We start from the raw sequence: 16267 nt of genomic DNA, 5'->3' as shown, positions 1-16267 counted from the left end.
CTGGATAGAACATTTGTATGATTCAGTCAATAAAAAACTATACATACCCTCTCTCCTTTTTCTCCTTTAATACCAACAGGTCCCTGACAAAGATGGGAGCAAAGTTAGACTGAGCAGTGACAATGTCCTTAAACTTAAACTTAAACTCCTTCCCTGAACGTTTTCATGTAACCATCACTTTGAGCCTTGTTATTTCAATACATACTGCATTTCCTGTATCTCCTTGTTTCCCGTTTTTCCCAGTGATTCCTGGTACACCTGGATTTCCCGGGGTTCCCTGAGAGAAAAAGAGGAAAAGAGCATCCTCGTAACAGCAACAGGGCCGAGACACGACAGTTAACATACTCCTCCAGCAGAGTGCAATGGAGCCAGAGCAGTAATATTTGTAGACGTACCAGGAGGTAAAACACACTTGAGGAATAATCATTTTGCTCTTTTCTGCACAAGACAAAGGTACAAACACAAACACACTCACCATTGGCCCTGTTGGGCCTCTTGGTCCAGATGGTCCCTCCTTTCCTGGTGGCCCCTGTGTAGAAACAACACACAATCACACGTCTGTTACAACACTCCAGGGACCCTGTTCATGTAATACATCAGTGTCATGACTTTACATTGGCTTCCGCCTCGAGTCTGTCGTTTGAAATTACATTCTCAGATATTGTTTTGGCTGACGAAAATGAGAACATGCAGCATAATGGCCGGACTTCTGTATATATGCTGAGCTGAGCTGGTGATCAAATGCAAAGTGTGTGTAAAGTGAGTGTTGGATCCATTTGTATGCATAGTGTACACTGAGCAGGCCTAGGGTTAGAACATACCCGCACTCCGCCCGGTCCGACAGGGCCCAGAGGACCACGTTGCCCAGGAGGACCCTGGGAAAGAAACAGACACACATAATCAATTACTAATGATCAGGAACAACATATTTACATAGCTCCCTTATGCCTCTGTTTAACCAGAATTTACAGAAAAAAAAAAGTTTCCCAGTTATTAGGCCAAAGATAATTTATCACCCTATTACTCTAAACTGAAAGAATCTCTCTCTTACATCGCCTTGAACTGAGCTGTTATAATAAGCTTTATTGAGTGAAGTAGCCAACACAATGCTGCCAATAGGCTCTGAATATCTCAGAATGGGACTTTCTCCCATGTCTGACTTTGTTTATTCAGAGGCCAGAATACCCAGTGCTGATGTTCTCTCCAGTTGAATGGTGGGAGTTTTCTCGGATGACCTCAGTAGGATGAATAAAAGCTTGCTTGGCCAAGAGTTGGCCACGTAATGCCAGCCCACTCAAAAATGCACCTTCACAAGTTCTCATGTGATGTCAAATTGAATTCTGTTCTCTGACTTGAGAAGTGGGATCGATAATCTGAAGAAGCTCGGGGGTTAAATCGTCTCTACTTTGAACTTTCATCCAAGGAGTTTCCCCCAAATGAAAACTACTGTGAGTCAAAGACGCTCAAACATCACTTTAGTCTTCAGTTACAATGCAGAAGAACATGTTTCATTCCCCAATTCCCCTCTGGTAACACGAGTCCACACTTCATAATAGTTTAACTGCATCACTGGAGCCTCTACTGTCTGTCAATCAACAGGCTGATCTGAGCGTGTGGGTCTCCCCCCTGGAGGATGGCATGGTGAACCTCCCACTCAGAGTGTGCTTTCAATCTTGCTGTATGGACTGAATCCAGGCTCCAGTAGCAGCAGCGCCGCTCTGTATGGATAGTCTCCTGTTTCCTGTTCATAAACCACAAGAGGCAAGGGGAGTACTCACTTGCAGACCAGTCATGCCCGGGTCTCCACCATCTCCCTTTGGTCCCTGGCGACCCTGTAGTCGGAGGAGAGACAAAAAAGAGAGGTTTGCGAGATGCTTGAATCTTTGTTTTATACCTTTTTACAGGCTTCGGTTGTGATTGATTTCATGTTTTGACAAGAACATCTGCTGGTAAGAAAATAAAGAAGCAGTCTAGCTGCCTGTAGACGTGAATCTAATGTGTTTTGGCTGTTGCTGTAAATCCATCTCGCTGGTGGATCTGCAGTATATTTGAACTACTTTCACACAAACTGCTCCTTCATATCAGCACATACAAACACTAATCATACATGACAGTGTCTGTCATATACATTCAAATCTGTCTATCCTAAATCATCTTTGTTTTGTATTCCTAATATATATATATATATATATGAATGCTTCGTAGTGGAGGTAAACTCACAGGTTGTCCAGGCAGAGACAGTCCATTAGGGCCTTGTGGACCCGGTGGTCCCATTGATCCTGGGAGGCCTTGCTCACCGCGTGGACCCATTGCACCCTGCAGAATTATCCAGTCACAACATAAAGGCCGTTACAAAGCCACTCACTTGGAAAACAACCCCAAGACAAACTTAAATGAGCATTTTAATTCCACCGATACAGAAAATGAAAAGTTAGTAGTGTTGGCAAAATTCTCCCTTCAAGGGGTTCCCTTTAAATCAAGTTGAGCAAAAATATACAGCAGCGTTTGATAACTGAATTCAGATGTTTGCAATTTCCTCGCAGAGTAATAATAGCTTGTGAAATTCCATGGCAATGAGAAGTTGAGGTTTATTATGTGTAGATTTACTATTATTGATAATGTCAGCGAGCTTCATTGGCTATTAACAGCATCTGATTATTTGTTTAGCACTTAACTCAATTGTAAAATAAATCACAGCCTGTAAAATTAAAAAAACACAGATAGTACTTTGCATGCTAGTGACGTAAAGTTAAACTCACAGCATTGCCGCGCTCTCCTCTGTCTCCTCGTGTTCCTTTAGAGCCTGGGCTGCCCTGGAAAAGCAAAGATCCAAAAAAGGCTGAGTGAGTGTAACAACAGGAGCAGATCCCAAAGCCCCCCAAAAAACAAGCCCTATGAAATCCTTGCTGGGGCTTAGTGAGGTAACCAAGCATACATATTCCAGACTTCTCCCCGAGACGTTTTCACTGTTGTTTTTCCAACAGGCATTTATCTTTTGACACTTCTCCCTAAACCCTTATTTCTGTGCATGCCACTGGTCTCATCCTCTACTGCTCTTTCCAGAGGAAAAGAAAATACCACCCCTGATTCGAGGGACCACCTCGGTCTACTGAAGTTCAGACTGTAAAGCAGGCCAATGTCAAGAAGGTACTTATAGCTGAGATGGTCATTATAACGTTAAGACTTTCTGTGTGGATCAGCACAGGGAAGACGCTTTATCATTATCATGGAAACACGTGGACTGAAAGGAACACATTATCAGGTGAAGACAGACAGAGGAAGAGGAGGTAGATAAAGACATGAAGGTACAGTGATTGGATGTGTTTGGAAAGTGTCTTTACCAAAGGTCCAGGGGGCCCCTGAGGGCCGATGCTGTCCTGTGTGCATGTGCACGAGTGGGGTAGGGATGGGCACTTGGCCTCATCTCTCTGGCAAGGAAGACAGAGGAGACAGAAATTAGTCCATTTTCATACCCATTAATAACAGAGACCACATCTTACTCTGAAGAGTAAAACAAACCCCCGAAATTCCTGATGTAATTTTGTGACAGTATCATGGCGAACTGCTTAGTCATTTAAGAAGAGGAGACAGATCGGAAACCCGGCAAAAGGTCACGGTGGAACAGTGGCTCACACTGACATGTGACTGGAAGTCAGTCCTTGAGACTAAATACTCAGTGACAGCTGCAAAAAACGAGTCTCTGGCATTGTGCAAATTATATAACACGGCGATCATTGATATGGTGTATTAATATCTGATGCAAATCACAGACGAATTACCTCTAATTGGATAAATGTGCCTGCATCCGCTATTTAACATGGTGTATCCAAATAAATATAATACACTGTCTGCTCTGGGATCTAAAGGAGCGCTTGTTTGTATGTGTTTTCGGGAGGTCGTGCAGGCAACAGTGCGATCAGCACAAATACACAGGATAAAAGGTTCTATTGAGTTTAGCTGACGCAAGAAGTAATCTTGTTCGTTTCACTCAATGGCCACATTCCATTTTAAAGATAACATAGACGGCGAAGCTCTGAGATGTTGCGCATGTATACAGTATATATAATCGGAATGGCTCTCTTCTTACTAATTGTTTAAGCTAAGATCTAAATTAATTATCCTGTTTATTTAAGAACTGGTAAATTCTCCAGTCTTGCACCTGCAAATGACCTCTTGACTTCAGTATTAAGTGACGTCACAGTGACACTTACTGTGGAGGGCAGGTCGCAGCATTTGTCTCGGCTGATCCAGCTGGAGCTGCAGATAATATCGAACATCTGGAGCTGGAACTGCACAACAGAAGAAAACATGGAGAGGTGTTACAAATGGCTCCCATTCACAAATGAAAGTCAATGATGAGAGCAGACAACAACGCCGCCCTCAGTGAGACAGGATGATGGAGGGACTTGTCCTTCCAGCAGTCACTGGGAGCAGTTAAAACCAAAATTTGCATCTACGCACAAGAGAGTTGTCGACATTCGCTATTTGGAAAGTTGCGAAATGGTTTTCCAAATGTGGTTTTCCAAATGTTTTTATTTTTTTTACTTACTGGTGCAGACTGCCTCTTCCCGCCTCCAGACTTGACCATCTTGCCAAGCACTTCATAGCCGTCGAGTGTGATGTTGTTGGCCTCCTTGATCGGCTTCTCTGCCACCTCCTGGCAGTCCACGTTGAGCTTGACTTTCTCCGGAGAGATGCTGATGTGGATCTGCGGGAGGAAGAGAGGTAGAGGGTGGAGAGAGAGAGAGCTCCGTTTATGAAACACACCACAATGACTTGGCAAAGACTTGTAAGAGATCAGGAGCTTTGGAAAAGGTTTGTTGTTTGTCTCTATTCGGGAAGGGGCATAATTGAAAACAAGCTTTTGGAAACTGAGCCTTTTGAAACCATGTTGTCTGAGAAAAGGTGCTGATCATTTATTCCATATAATTGCAGGATTTCAGTTTTGTTTAGTCTTTGCAGACCCATGTTAATTATAGGCTCTGATATTACCCAGAGCGGTTACTGATTTGGCAAACAGTTGCCGTTTGAACCCTCTGTAGATGAATGGACTATTAAAAAAGGGTAAATATACAAGAGTTGGCATTTCAGTGATTGTATAACAACAGGGGATGACAAAGTGCCAGATTGTGAGGTTTCCTGTCCAGAGGACCCGGCTCCACATCTTGAAACAATATCATTTTGCGGCGTGCCATCACACAAGTCCTACACTTTCCATACTTTCCCCCTTCACAGTGGCAAACTTCCCCCCTGCTCATCAGTCAGACAAGCTTTCTTTATGTCAGGAAGCTACCATTCCTCTCTACAAAGCCCGTACCAACCGCAGACTCGGCCGTAGTTCTTGGCAACCAATCACAAAATCACATTTGACTTCCTTGGCAACAGAACAAACTATCTGGTGAACCGCAAAGAGGAGAGGGGTGTCTTTTATCCCAGGGGTTTGACATGGATATATTACACCATGATGCTCTTTAGGGCTTACCGGAAAAACATTGGAGGATCTTCTGGGGGGGCAAATAATAAGCATATATGTATATTACCTCACTGACCAATAAGTAAACGCAATAAAAAACACTTCAGTCACTGGAAAATAAGACATCAGGATCTCTTGGGTGTCTACTGCTTCTTCAGATGATGATATGTGCTGTTGAATGATCTGGTCGCTCTGCAGCGATGTGCTCACAGATCAACAATTTCCATTCAATTTAATCCAATTCTTAACACAGAGCAGTTCTTCCCTGTGTCAACACTACATATGATTTCAGGCTCTTGGCTCTAATGCACTTGTCACATTTCAATGATTTCTATCAGATTCGATTTTATTTTTCTTGGCCCTTTCGTAATCCTCAACCTTGACGGCCCAACAGTCTTAATTTCTTGCACAAACTAATACACAGGTGTCAGTCCTCTCTTTAAAACAGATTGAGTGAGCAGACACTCTCTGTTTATTAAGTTAATTCATAATTTCCTGTATTTCCAGTGGGCTTTTAGTTTGGGTAGCTAAGTCCACTTGTCCAGGACACAGAGAAAAGACTTCAGCATGTCAGATGAACAAAGAGAGCAGTCACTGGACATTTTGGCAAACCATGCTTTAGGCCAGCATCAAGGAGAGCTTTGGCTTTGTGGAGAACCTCATTCACCCACCCCCGCCCCCTCAGTCTTAATTAGTGTGTGCATATACTGGCACAGGCCTCCCTGCTGAGCCTCTGAAAGGAAAGTTTGAACGACCGAGTTCAAGACTTCTCGAGGAACAGTCAGGGTTGTCCATTTTTCAGCACGGAAATTGAAGCCGTGACTTGACAACAACTCAAACACATGACTAGTCACTGTGGCTTATGGAAAATGTCTTCTTCACTTGGGTTAACAGGAAGGTTTCTGCCACAGACTCCCACCCGTCCAGTGTGGGGTGGGATTCCCCAGTGGGGTAGTGAGCTACAGCATCTGCTCAAGTCATCGCTGAGAGCTTTCCCACATGTTCGTCAGGAGCAGACCTCGACCTCTGCAGTTACTCTGTAGAGAAGCTAAATCTTGAAGCTGACGCATTAGTGTTTAGCAGTGCATTACAAATAGTTACTGAATCTTAAAATTACAAATTAACTTCTATCAAGCATCAGACAAATTTCTAAATCGATGTTTATGTGAAAAACTAAATCTGAAACGAGGACAGTGACAAAACATGTTGACAACAATTTATTCATGCAATAAATTTGTTCCAACTTCTCAGAAGTGACTTCTTTATTTTATTTTATATTCAAATAAAACTTTTATTTCTACATTTTATTTCTGTTAATATATTGCATATTGTTAGGTTTGGGACTTTTGTTCACTCAAAACAATACATCTAAAGATGTCAATAGATATTTTAGTGATAAAAGATCCTAAGTTGAGGCTCCACTTGGTTCACCTAAAGGTTAAAGGTCAACATGTGTTTTTATCTTCACACATGGACAGTGAGCCCAACTTTCGTTAGTGACTAGCTGCACAAACACATACTACACACACACACACACACACACACTGCGGTCACTCTGTAATAGCCATGGACAAAGTGTCGGGAAACCTTTGACAACATGTAAACACACACCACCACTGCAGTGGCACTCACTCAGCCGACCAGCAAATGAGCAGCTAGGTAGACCGCTGTGGATCTGCCAGCTCATGAAACACCAACTACCGCACCACAAACTAGCCACCCAGTGTATATTCAGACTGCAGTCTCCACTATGGCCACAGTCTGACCGAACACAAACACACACACACACAGATCAAGCTGCTATCCAACTGCACCAGCAGTGATGTCATTTACAGTACATCCAGACCTGACCCAACATTTTCCACGGTCTCATTCATCTGTGAAGTTACCCTACAATTATTTGTGTGGATGCTAAATGCTCAAACAAAAAATCCATTTACAGAACACTCTGATCTACGAGCCAATCTATTGCTCTCATCAGTCCCAAAGAAATCTGCAATTTGTAATGTCAGGAAGTGGGGGCACTTTGATGCCGGATAAGACCCTGCTGCATTGAATAGGGTCATTCATTCGGATTACACTAGAATTAGGGGGGAAATGAACCTGTGTAGTACATAAGGAGCATACTGTCCTTGGGAACAAACTGCATCCAATGCTACGTAACTTAGAGTACATTGGAACCAGCCATTTCTCCCCCAGTGATGAATACAGCATCTTAAGTTGATCCAGCTCCGTATGAAAATATACTGTCCCTCATTGTTCTGCTCGCTACACCCTGCTGTGGTGGAACACAACAGAGGATGTTTTATATTCTCAGCTGCTTTGAGTTGGACTTGAAGGCATTGGATGCCTCTTTTTACCTCTCACTGCGGCCCCAGGAGAATCCATACCATACAAATGCTGTTTATCACAGTTTCCAGCTTGGCAATGTGGGCCTGATTTGGTGGTTAAGCCACTCGGGAGAAACAAAGAGCTTGCAAAACAATAACACCATTGTCGGTGGTTCTTTTAAATTAGATCAGAGGTTTTGAGAGCAGCTGATAATTAATCTTTAAGTCGGCTCTCCCCTGAGATAGTTCAATCTAACTTTCTTGCACGAGAGGCAGAAATACCATGAGAGTAAAGAAGATCGAATAAAATCTGCTTATTTCATGAAAAATAAGGCGACTTGTTTCGACTTGTTGAGTTCAAGAATGCTTCAGGACATTCTTGAACCCAACTCAAGCCGAAGCCACATACAAATGCAATCCAGTTCGGAGCAGACTTGTCCTGATGCAGTCAGACCTCCGTAGGTAACTGTAACAGTCTTCACATTACGCTGGGTGGCTGAGGTATCAGCATTTCCCTCCAATGTCACCTTAAAATAATTTATAGGCTCCACAGCCCATTTATCAGAGGAACTGCCTGCGGTCTTAAAAATAACAAAGCTTAATGTCATATCGTAAAAAAGGTGCAAGGCCCAGTTTGACTGCAGTCTGAGTCGGAGCGCAGAAAACCTGTGACAAGTAACACGCTGCAGCAACATGGCATTGGCATTAAAAGTACTGAGGTATTTTCGTAACTCAGAGCATGGTCTTTCATTTTTAGAGCAGGACTTATTAATTGAATTCAGATTTTGTAAGGTCACTCAAAATCCTTTGCTTGCACTTAAATAGCCCCTGCTTGTGCATAGATTATCTCTGCTTGTGCTCAAACTGTGTTTGCACTCAGATATTTTTATGCTTAGACGGATTTCCTGTGCTCCCGGAGGCCGAGTAAAGGAACCACCTGTACGGGACTCTCAAAGAAGTAAAGCAAACACAGCCACAACGAGGGTGGGAAACTTTCCTTGGTCAACACTACACCTAGCATTAGTTGGGGAACTTTGACAGACTTATTGCATAAAACAATCCAAGCGCATTAAATATCAAATCCAATAGCAGACGTTTCACATGGATACAGAAGCAGCCTGAGCATGAGGAGAAGAGCTGAAGCTGGAGCGCAGGAAATCTAAGAGCAAGCAACTAAATATCTGAGTGAAAGCAGGGCAAATCTAAGCACAAGCAGGGACTATTTGAGTGCAAGCGCAGAATTTTGAGTGAAGGCGTTTCAAAATCTGAACTTGAAATCAGCAGGACCTGTTCTCAAACTGAAAGACCACGGTCTTGAATAGAGATAAGAAAATCCCCCATTAAAGGGTAAATAAGCGGAATCATATAAGATATAGAAGTCACTCACAGACATATTTAAAAGCAATAATTGTGAAGGAAGTAAAAAGAGTCAAAACAACACAATGTGTACAAAAGGATCAATAAAGGACAATCAGATCAGTCTTTCCTGTCTAAGCCAAACTTTAATGATATCACTATGTGGTGCACACAGCACCCTTTCTCTTTAGGAAATCATGCTCTGTGTTTACCTTGTGGAAGCTCCCATGGAAAACCTGCTTCACTTTCTCCTCATTAAACGTGGCTTTCTGGATCTCTCCTCGGGTGTCCTTGTTGTAGAACGTGATTGTTTTGCTGGAAGCTGAAAAGAGAAAGGAGTCCTTGATGAATTCCTGACAGTGCGTTACGACGCGGTGGCACGCAAAGTAGGGATGGAACAGCAGAGAACACATGGTTGTGGAGGGAGGAGAGGGAGGAAGAGGAGGCCTGGAGGGATTAGGTCCATGGCTGTGATTAAGTGCATGCATTTACCATGTGTGCTAGAAATGTATGACAAGAAAAAGTTGAAAATGCAGGCTTTCTATGTCCGGCCTACCAAATCTGGCCCAGGTCAATACACTGCAATGTTCTGTTAATAAGTTAAATAGAAAAAAGACTGGAGCACAAGTTGGTAAATAAACTGTGCACGTTGCTGTGTTTACGTTGGGTCAGCTAAAGCAACTTCCCCCCCTCCAGCTGAGCACTGATCCATGATGGGTGGCTTACGGTTGACGGTGACCCCGACCTCGGGGTTGTTGTTTTTGCCTGCAATCTGCCAGATATCAAAAGGCTCAGAGCCTGTGTCAGGCAGCAGGCGGAAGAGCAGGATGATGGTGTACGATGGGGGAAGACCCTCCGGATGGATCTCCCTGTTAGAGTTAGAAAAAACAAACAAACATACATCATGAGGTGTCATGAGACAGAGCTGTGCCCTCATTACACTTGCAGTCGGAAAACATCACCTGTTAGAAATTAATAGCACAAGCATGAAATCTCGGGCGCAGTGATTCAGCAGCCAGTGTGTCACGCTGGCTGCAGAAGCTGGAACTGGTTGCCAGTTTTCCCTGTGGCCTTGCAAAAATTGACCACATATTGAAAGCATTTTCTGTCCCCTCTCCTTTTTTTGCTGCAGTTCCAAGTGTTTCCGTTTGTGCACATTAGTCAACAGCTGTTCCCACGCACGCAAAATACGCATCATTATAAACATATTAACCAAGTATGCTGAAGAGCTTTGGATACTCTGCCTAACACCACGTAAATGGTGATCTAACAAAGAGACAGAGCACCTCACCCAGGGCTGCTATGTCGGCTCCAATCGGAGGGACGAGCGACCCGGTCCAGGAGACTTTTAAATGCTTGCACCCCATATTCCACATGCTGCAACAACAAATAGCTGTCGGCTCAGTGCCAAAGGGGAGAAGGGAAACCCCTCTGACTACAGAGGCGAATGAACATGATTATGAATAATTACTGTGGGTCAAGCACCATTATTGCGCACAGGAGATGAGGCCAATAGGCTGGGGATATGTGTAGAGTGAGACTCACACTCCCTCTGTTGTACACACACACACACACACAGAGACACAAAAACACCCAAACACATATATTATTCAGCCTCCAGCTCTTACTTGGTGGGCTGGTTCAAGAAGGAATCCTTGTGCAGCCTGTAGGCGATGTAGCTGTTGAAGGAGCCCGGCTCCATGGACACGCCGTTCATGCCGGCGAACGACCGGTCTGTGATGTTGAAAGCCTCCAGCATCCTGAAGCCTGGAGGGGATCGAAAAAAAGACACATTAGTCATGTTGACCCTGAAGAGAATATTATAATTATAGTTTGGTAATGCCAGCAGACTCTGTGCAGGACAAGTTAATGTGTATGTTTCATGGAGAGGTTTTATGCTTACCAGGTGTGGTGAATCCATTGATGTAGATAAGAGGGCAAGCTGAAACAGGTAGATGTAGAGATGTTATTTGGAGTTGGAACCGATTACAGTTTAGGGAATTTGATTGATTTCACTTTTGGCATTTTCTCTGGCAATGGATCAATTATTGAGCTTCTTGTAACATCTGCAGACGCACTCATGCAGACATATACGAAAACCACAGAGTTGTTTTAATAGATGGATCTCTGTCTTACTGGAAGTGGCCGTTTCACAGATGAAGGTGATCAGGTTGTCCTGGATCTTGGCAAAGGCGTCGTAATCGTCCACCACAAACACATGTCTCTCGCTGGGCTTGCTGCCGATAAGTCTCAACTCTGAGATGTCGACATCGGCAACTCCCACAACAAACACACTGTAGCCTGTGGGGGAACCACACACACACACACAGAAAAAAATTAATATCGTTGTACTACTTCCAATAACCGTTGGCTGTTTTTAACAAGAGTTTAATAAATCTGCCACAACTTATAGGAAACATGACATATGTGTGATATTGTACATATGTAATGTATAAACACATATAAAGATAATGATAAACAGCTCCACACAGACCTGAATGCTGCAGTTTCTCTGCGCTCTTCTTGACCTCATCCTGGGAGCGTCCGTCTGTGACCACCACCAGCACCTTGGGGACGTTCCTCCTCATGCCGCTGTCCGAGGTGAACACCTTCTCATAAACATGCTTCAGAGCCACGCCTGCGTGAAGAAAAGGGAACAGAGAGAGCGAGACATCAGGGAACAGACCAATCGAGATGGAAACGTGGAGTTAGAGGTGCCAACTCTTCAGGGCGTACCTGTCTTGGTGTTTCCTCCTCGGTAGCGGACAGACTGCAGAGCTGAGAGCGCCACGCCCTTGTCCTGGTAGGTATTCAGTTTGAACTCTGTCTTGGCGTCATCGCTGAACTGCACGAATGAGACCTGTTCAAAAGACAAACAATAGGTGAATTCATTTTATTTCTTTTTAAACATCTATGGAGAGACAAATGTCACTGGAAAGAAAAAGACGAGATTCCTGCTGACCTGCATGCCAGAAGAGCTGATGACGTCAAACGCTCCGGTCATGCTCATGACAAACTGGATGACCTTGTTGAAGCTATCGTCTCCAATACTCCAGGAGCCGTCGATGAGGAAGACCAGGTCTGCCTTGGCACCTTTGCACACTGTGGCACAGATACAAGGGTGTTAATATGAAAAATGATGTCAACTTAGAAGTACGAGTTATTATTTTGTCAAAATGTCAAAGTTCTACTAACCGTCGAGCGCAGGGGGGACCGTTCCTGGTGCAGGGGGAGTGGGAGGCTCTGTCGGCACCTCTGTGGGTTTGACCACTGCAAAATAAAATACAGACAAATGCAAAAGACTTACTAGGATGTATTATACTGTAACAGGTGAGGAGATATTCATATAGTGCCCCCCAAAAAAAACCTAAGTTCCAGGACTTTTTACCATTCTCTCATACATTAGTGTTACTGGAAAATGTGATCTTACATGTCCTCTCCTTGACGCTCACTCCGGGTCCCTCCAGGTTGGGGGTTTGGGTGTACACCGTGGCATTGTAGAGGGTGTCGGGGGACAAGCCTTCGAAGCAGTAGCTGCTCTCAGAGCCTCGTACTGTGATTTCCTGAGCTCCTTTCTTGGAGGCTGGAGGAGAGGAAAAAAAATCCACGTCAGACAGCTCCAGCTTGGAGTATTTCAAAATATTTACCGTCTGATTCGACACGGCCTCTTCAAGATGTCATTGAGTTCCACGCTTACCGTCATAAGGATTGACTTTGAGCCTGTAGGAGGTCGCTGCTCTGTGGGGGGCCCAGCGGATGCAGAAATTGTCGTAGCCAACGTTGTAAGTGGTCAGGTCTGTGACGTTCAGGTACACTGAAAGGAAGCATGCATTGTGGCCATTAGCACAGACACGTATTTCTCCTTTGGCCAATTAAACACCTTTATGTACACGAGAATAGATCCTAGCATCATCAACTTACAAGTGGTGCCTTGACCAATCAAAGGTCCACTGAGGCCTGTGCTGTACTGTGCCAGCACTTTCAGGTCGTAGGTGGTTCCAGGTTTCAGGCTGTTCAGTTGATAGGAGGTCACGTCTCCAACAAACGTCTCCATGGACTCATCAGAGCCTGGGAAGAAGCATAAAAATGTCATCATTACATGTAACGGCTTATAAATCATCTTCCCCACTCAAAAAATTATGATTAATTAAAAACAAGTGCGTACCCTCAGGCTGGTAGATCAGCTTGTATCCGGTGACCCTGGATGGGGCGGCGTCCCAGGCCACCCTGAAGCGTGTGTACCACTCATCCGACACGCGAAGGTTCCTGGGGCCGAGCATGCCGACTGTGAGAAACAGTTAACAAAGCTTCAGTTCACTGGAATGGCTGCAGGTCCTTTTTAATTTCATTTTATTTGCCGCTATTGAGCTGTCAGCAGGGTAATTACTGTATCAGAGCCTGTTTATGGATTTTGAATTATGGGTACAATATATCAGTGTGTGATCAAGAGGGTAATAACACTTCACACACATCAGAGATATTGTGGTGGGGGGAAAAAAGCCGCCTCAAGGCGGGGAGCAGCATTACAATATTTAATAGGATTTTGTTTCTTCAAAAAGGCAAAATTGAGTAAGACATTGGCCGGCACTCCAAGTATGATTTATCCCTGAGTGGAATGCAGCCATTTTATGATTCTCTGGCAAACATCAAGAATTTCACTTATTCCATTTCAGCTGCAATGACTTAAGATCCTAATCAGTGGATCAGTCTATTCAGATTTTATTCAGCACTATTGTAAGTTCATGTGTGTGTGTGTGTGTGTGATATCTTTAATAAGCATGAGTCATTTATGCTTGATTTCATGTATTTAACTAGAATCTGTATCAGTTTAAAAGATGCACAAATGCAACACTCTTGTGGTTGTGAGGATGGAGCAGTTTGTACCTGTGCGTCCATCTCCTTCCAGCTCTCCTCCTGGTCCATCAGCATAGATGGCGGTCACTTTGATGTTGTAAGGCGTGTCTGGGTCAAGGTTCTGCAGGACCACGTTGTTTCTGTTTCCTGTCACCGTGGTCTAAAAGAGAAAAGACAGGCCACGTTAAGAATCCAGAGCATATCTGGGTAAGTGTTAGTCATCACTTTGGACTATGGTCACAAAACCATTTATTATACATCTGCTTACAAATTCCTCGATGGGGTCTCCTGTGGTCTGGGCGTAGGTGATGCGGTATTGAGTGACAGGGCCATCGGCATGTTCCCAGCTCACAGAGAGGGTCGTGGTGGTGGGGTCGAACACGAGCATGTTCCTTGGGCCACTGCGGGGCGCTGAGTGTGGGAGCAAGAACAAAGGTTCGTTTTCGATGAATTCCAAACATTTATTCTGGATTTATACTCTATAGGAAGCATGATGCATAGGGCATTTAGATGGTACTATCCCAGGTTCTTACTTGTCTTTCCACTGTCGCTGATGGTGGGTCCTTCGCCATCGCTGTACAGGGCGACCACCCCGACATTGTAGTCTGTGTCTGGGATCAGCTGCTGCAGCAAGGCAGTGGTGGTGGTTCCTGGCACCAAAACCTGCACAGAGGCACTAAACGTGTCAGGAACTAACACAGCTGTGTGTATATGTAAACCACGTTCAGATCAGTCAAATTAGACAAAGATAATGTGGGTACATCCCCCATTCCTTTTCCTCTGAAAGCTGCTTGTGTTGCACACTCCCTCTAACAGCTGCCTGTTTCCCTGCAGCCTCTTGCTGTCAGCAGAAAGTGAAAGGAAGAGCCAGAAATTCTTTTGATGTTTGGATTTGTGCTGCTGCTGCTGGGGGTTTCGACAGAAAGGGAGAACCTGTGCATTGGGGTTACGTGTGAGGAGTAGCGCCATATGTGTGTCAGACCTTCAGACTGTTGGATGAATCTGTTCACCATGTTTTCATGTAAATGGATCAATGTCTGGCCGTCTATTTCTGTTCTCTTTTGATAGAGTAACTTTATATCTGCTGCCATCTTTCCTGATTAAAAACATACTGATGTGCATGAGAGTCTCAGTATAAAACTAAGTGGGTAATTCATGCTGCTGATCTCCATATGGTGTTACATGTGATGGTGCCCACTGACAAATGCCACATTGCCAATTATGCATATCGGTGGCTCTTGGCAGGGAAAAGGTTTGAGTCTGCCATAAATGTGTGAACCAATAGGGATAGAGGCAGAGAGCATGTCTCTATCAATAAACTGGAGAATGCCTCACTCTTCAAAGAGCATGTTATTAGGGTCCCAATGTAGAAACTGTTCCTAACGGTGCAGGCTCACTGGCAAAACTTCAAAAGTTGTCGAGCCAGAAGTCCTTCACACGTGAAGATGTGGGCACACTGGTGCCAGATGCCACATACCGTGTCGAGAACAGTAGTTGTAATTAAGGAATCCGCTCTAATTAATGGTTTAATGCTTTCGTTCGGAACTTCATCCGTCTGTTAATGAAAAGAATTCCGCTGCACACATGCACCATTTGGCGAACAGACTGATGATTTGCTTTTAATAGTTCAGGATGAGGCTCTTTAATTCTTAATGACACATGGTGAACTGTAAAAGCTGCCCAAGTGGGTTCCTCTTTGTGCCACATGTGCTCACACCTCCACCCTCTTTCCTCGTGGATCCCTCAGTGTCTGTGTTTTCATATTGTATGCTTTTAATGTGTTTTCTTTACATGCATACAACATATGCTAAACTACACTTCTGCCCACGCAGCGATGGAAACTCACCGACTCAGAGGGTTTGGCGCCGGTCAGAGGTGCGTAGACCACCCGGTACTGCAGGACTGGGCCAGTGGCAGCCTCCCAGCGAACGTTCAGAGTGTTGGTGGTGGGGTTGAAAACCTGGATGTTTCTGACGGGGCTTCGCTCCACTGCCGAGCCAGGAATGTCGGATGGTTAGAGGCAGAAGTAATGGTGAGGAGGCGAAAGGTCCGGGTGAGGGTCAAGGTAGGGTGACAGGTAAAAAATAAAGGGTGCAAAGTGGTGAGAAGAGTGATGACAGGGAGTGTGGACAGAGAGGAAAGGTTGATGACAAGGTGAGGTGAAAGGTCGAGGACATGAGTGGTTGGTGCAGATTGGACAGATAGATGGAGAGGAAGGATGAGATCAGAGACAGGAGACAGAAACAGAGAGAGA

At 44.4% G+C, this 16267-nt stretch overlaps 1 protein-coding gene across 1 annotated transcript in view; it reads right to left on the bottom strand.

Annotated features, from left to right (window-relative positions):
- Positions 1-16267, bottom strand: part of col12a1a (collagen, type XII, alpha 1a) — a 52582-nt gene that overhangs the window by 4135 nt on the left and 32180 nt on the right. Inside the window, exons 33-59 of the mRNA XM_061082550.1 lie at positions 15860-16002; positions 14547-14676; positions 14282-14424; positions 14044-14173; positions 13325-13444; positions 13081-13227; positions 12851-12973; positions 12590-12730; positions 12355-12429; positions 12122-12261; positions 11896-12019; positions 11654-11797; positions 11296-11460; positions 11063-11101; positions 10788-10926; positions 9886-10028; positions 9372-9481; positions 4550-4708; positions 4212-4289; positions 3342-3428; positions 2760-2813; positions 2221-2316; positions 1779-1832; positions 822-875; positions 476-529; positions 206-277; positions 48-83 (exon numbers count right to left, since the gene is read on the bottom strand). Coding sequence (XP_060938533.1) covers positions 48-83; positions 206-277; positions 476-529; positions 822-875; positions 1779-1832; positions 2221-2316; positions 2760-2813; positions 3342-3428; positions 4212-4289; positions 4550-4708; positions 9372-9481; positions 9886-10028; positions 10788-10926; positions 11063-11101; positions 11296-11460; positions 11654-11797; positions 11896-12019; positions 12122-12261; positions 12355-12429; positions 12590-12730; positions 12851-12973; positions 13081-13227; positions 13325-13444; positions 14044-14173; positions 14282-14424; positions 14547-14676; positions 15860-16002 — 2900 coding nt within the window. The remainder of the gene's footprint in view (positions 1-47; positions 84-205; positions 278-475; positions 530-821; positions 876-1778; positions 1833-2220; positions 2317-2759; positions 2814-3341; positions 3429-4211; positions 4290-4549; positions 4709-9371; positions 9482-9885; positions 10029-10787; positions 10927-11062; positions 11102-11295; positions 11461-11653; positions 11798-11895; positions 12020-12121; positions 12262-12354; positions 12430-12589; positions 12731-12850; positions 12974-13080; positions 13228-13324; positions 13445-14043; positions 14174-14281; positions 14425-14546; positions 14677-15859; positions 16003-16267) is intronic.

Source organism: Limanda limanda, chromosome 12, assembly GCF_963576545.1.
Source record: "Limanda limanda chromosome 12, fLimLim1.1, whole genome shotgun sequence".
Taxonomy (NCBI): domain Eukaryota; kingdom Metazoa; phylum Chordata; class Actinopteri; order Pleuronectiformes; family Pleuronectidae; genus Limanda; species Limanda limanda.
This window is presented reverse-complemented; position numbering and strand designations above follow the sequence as displayed.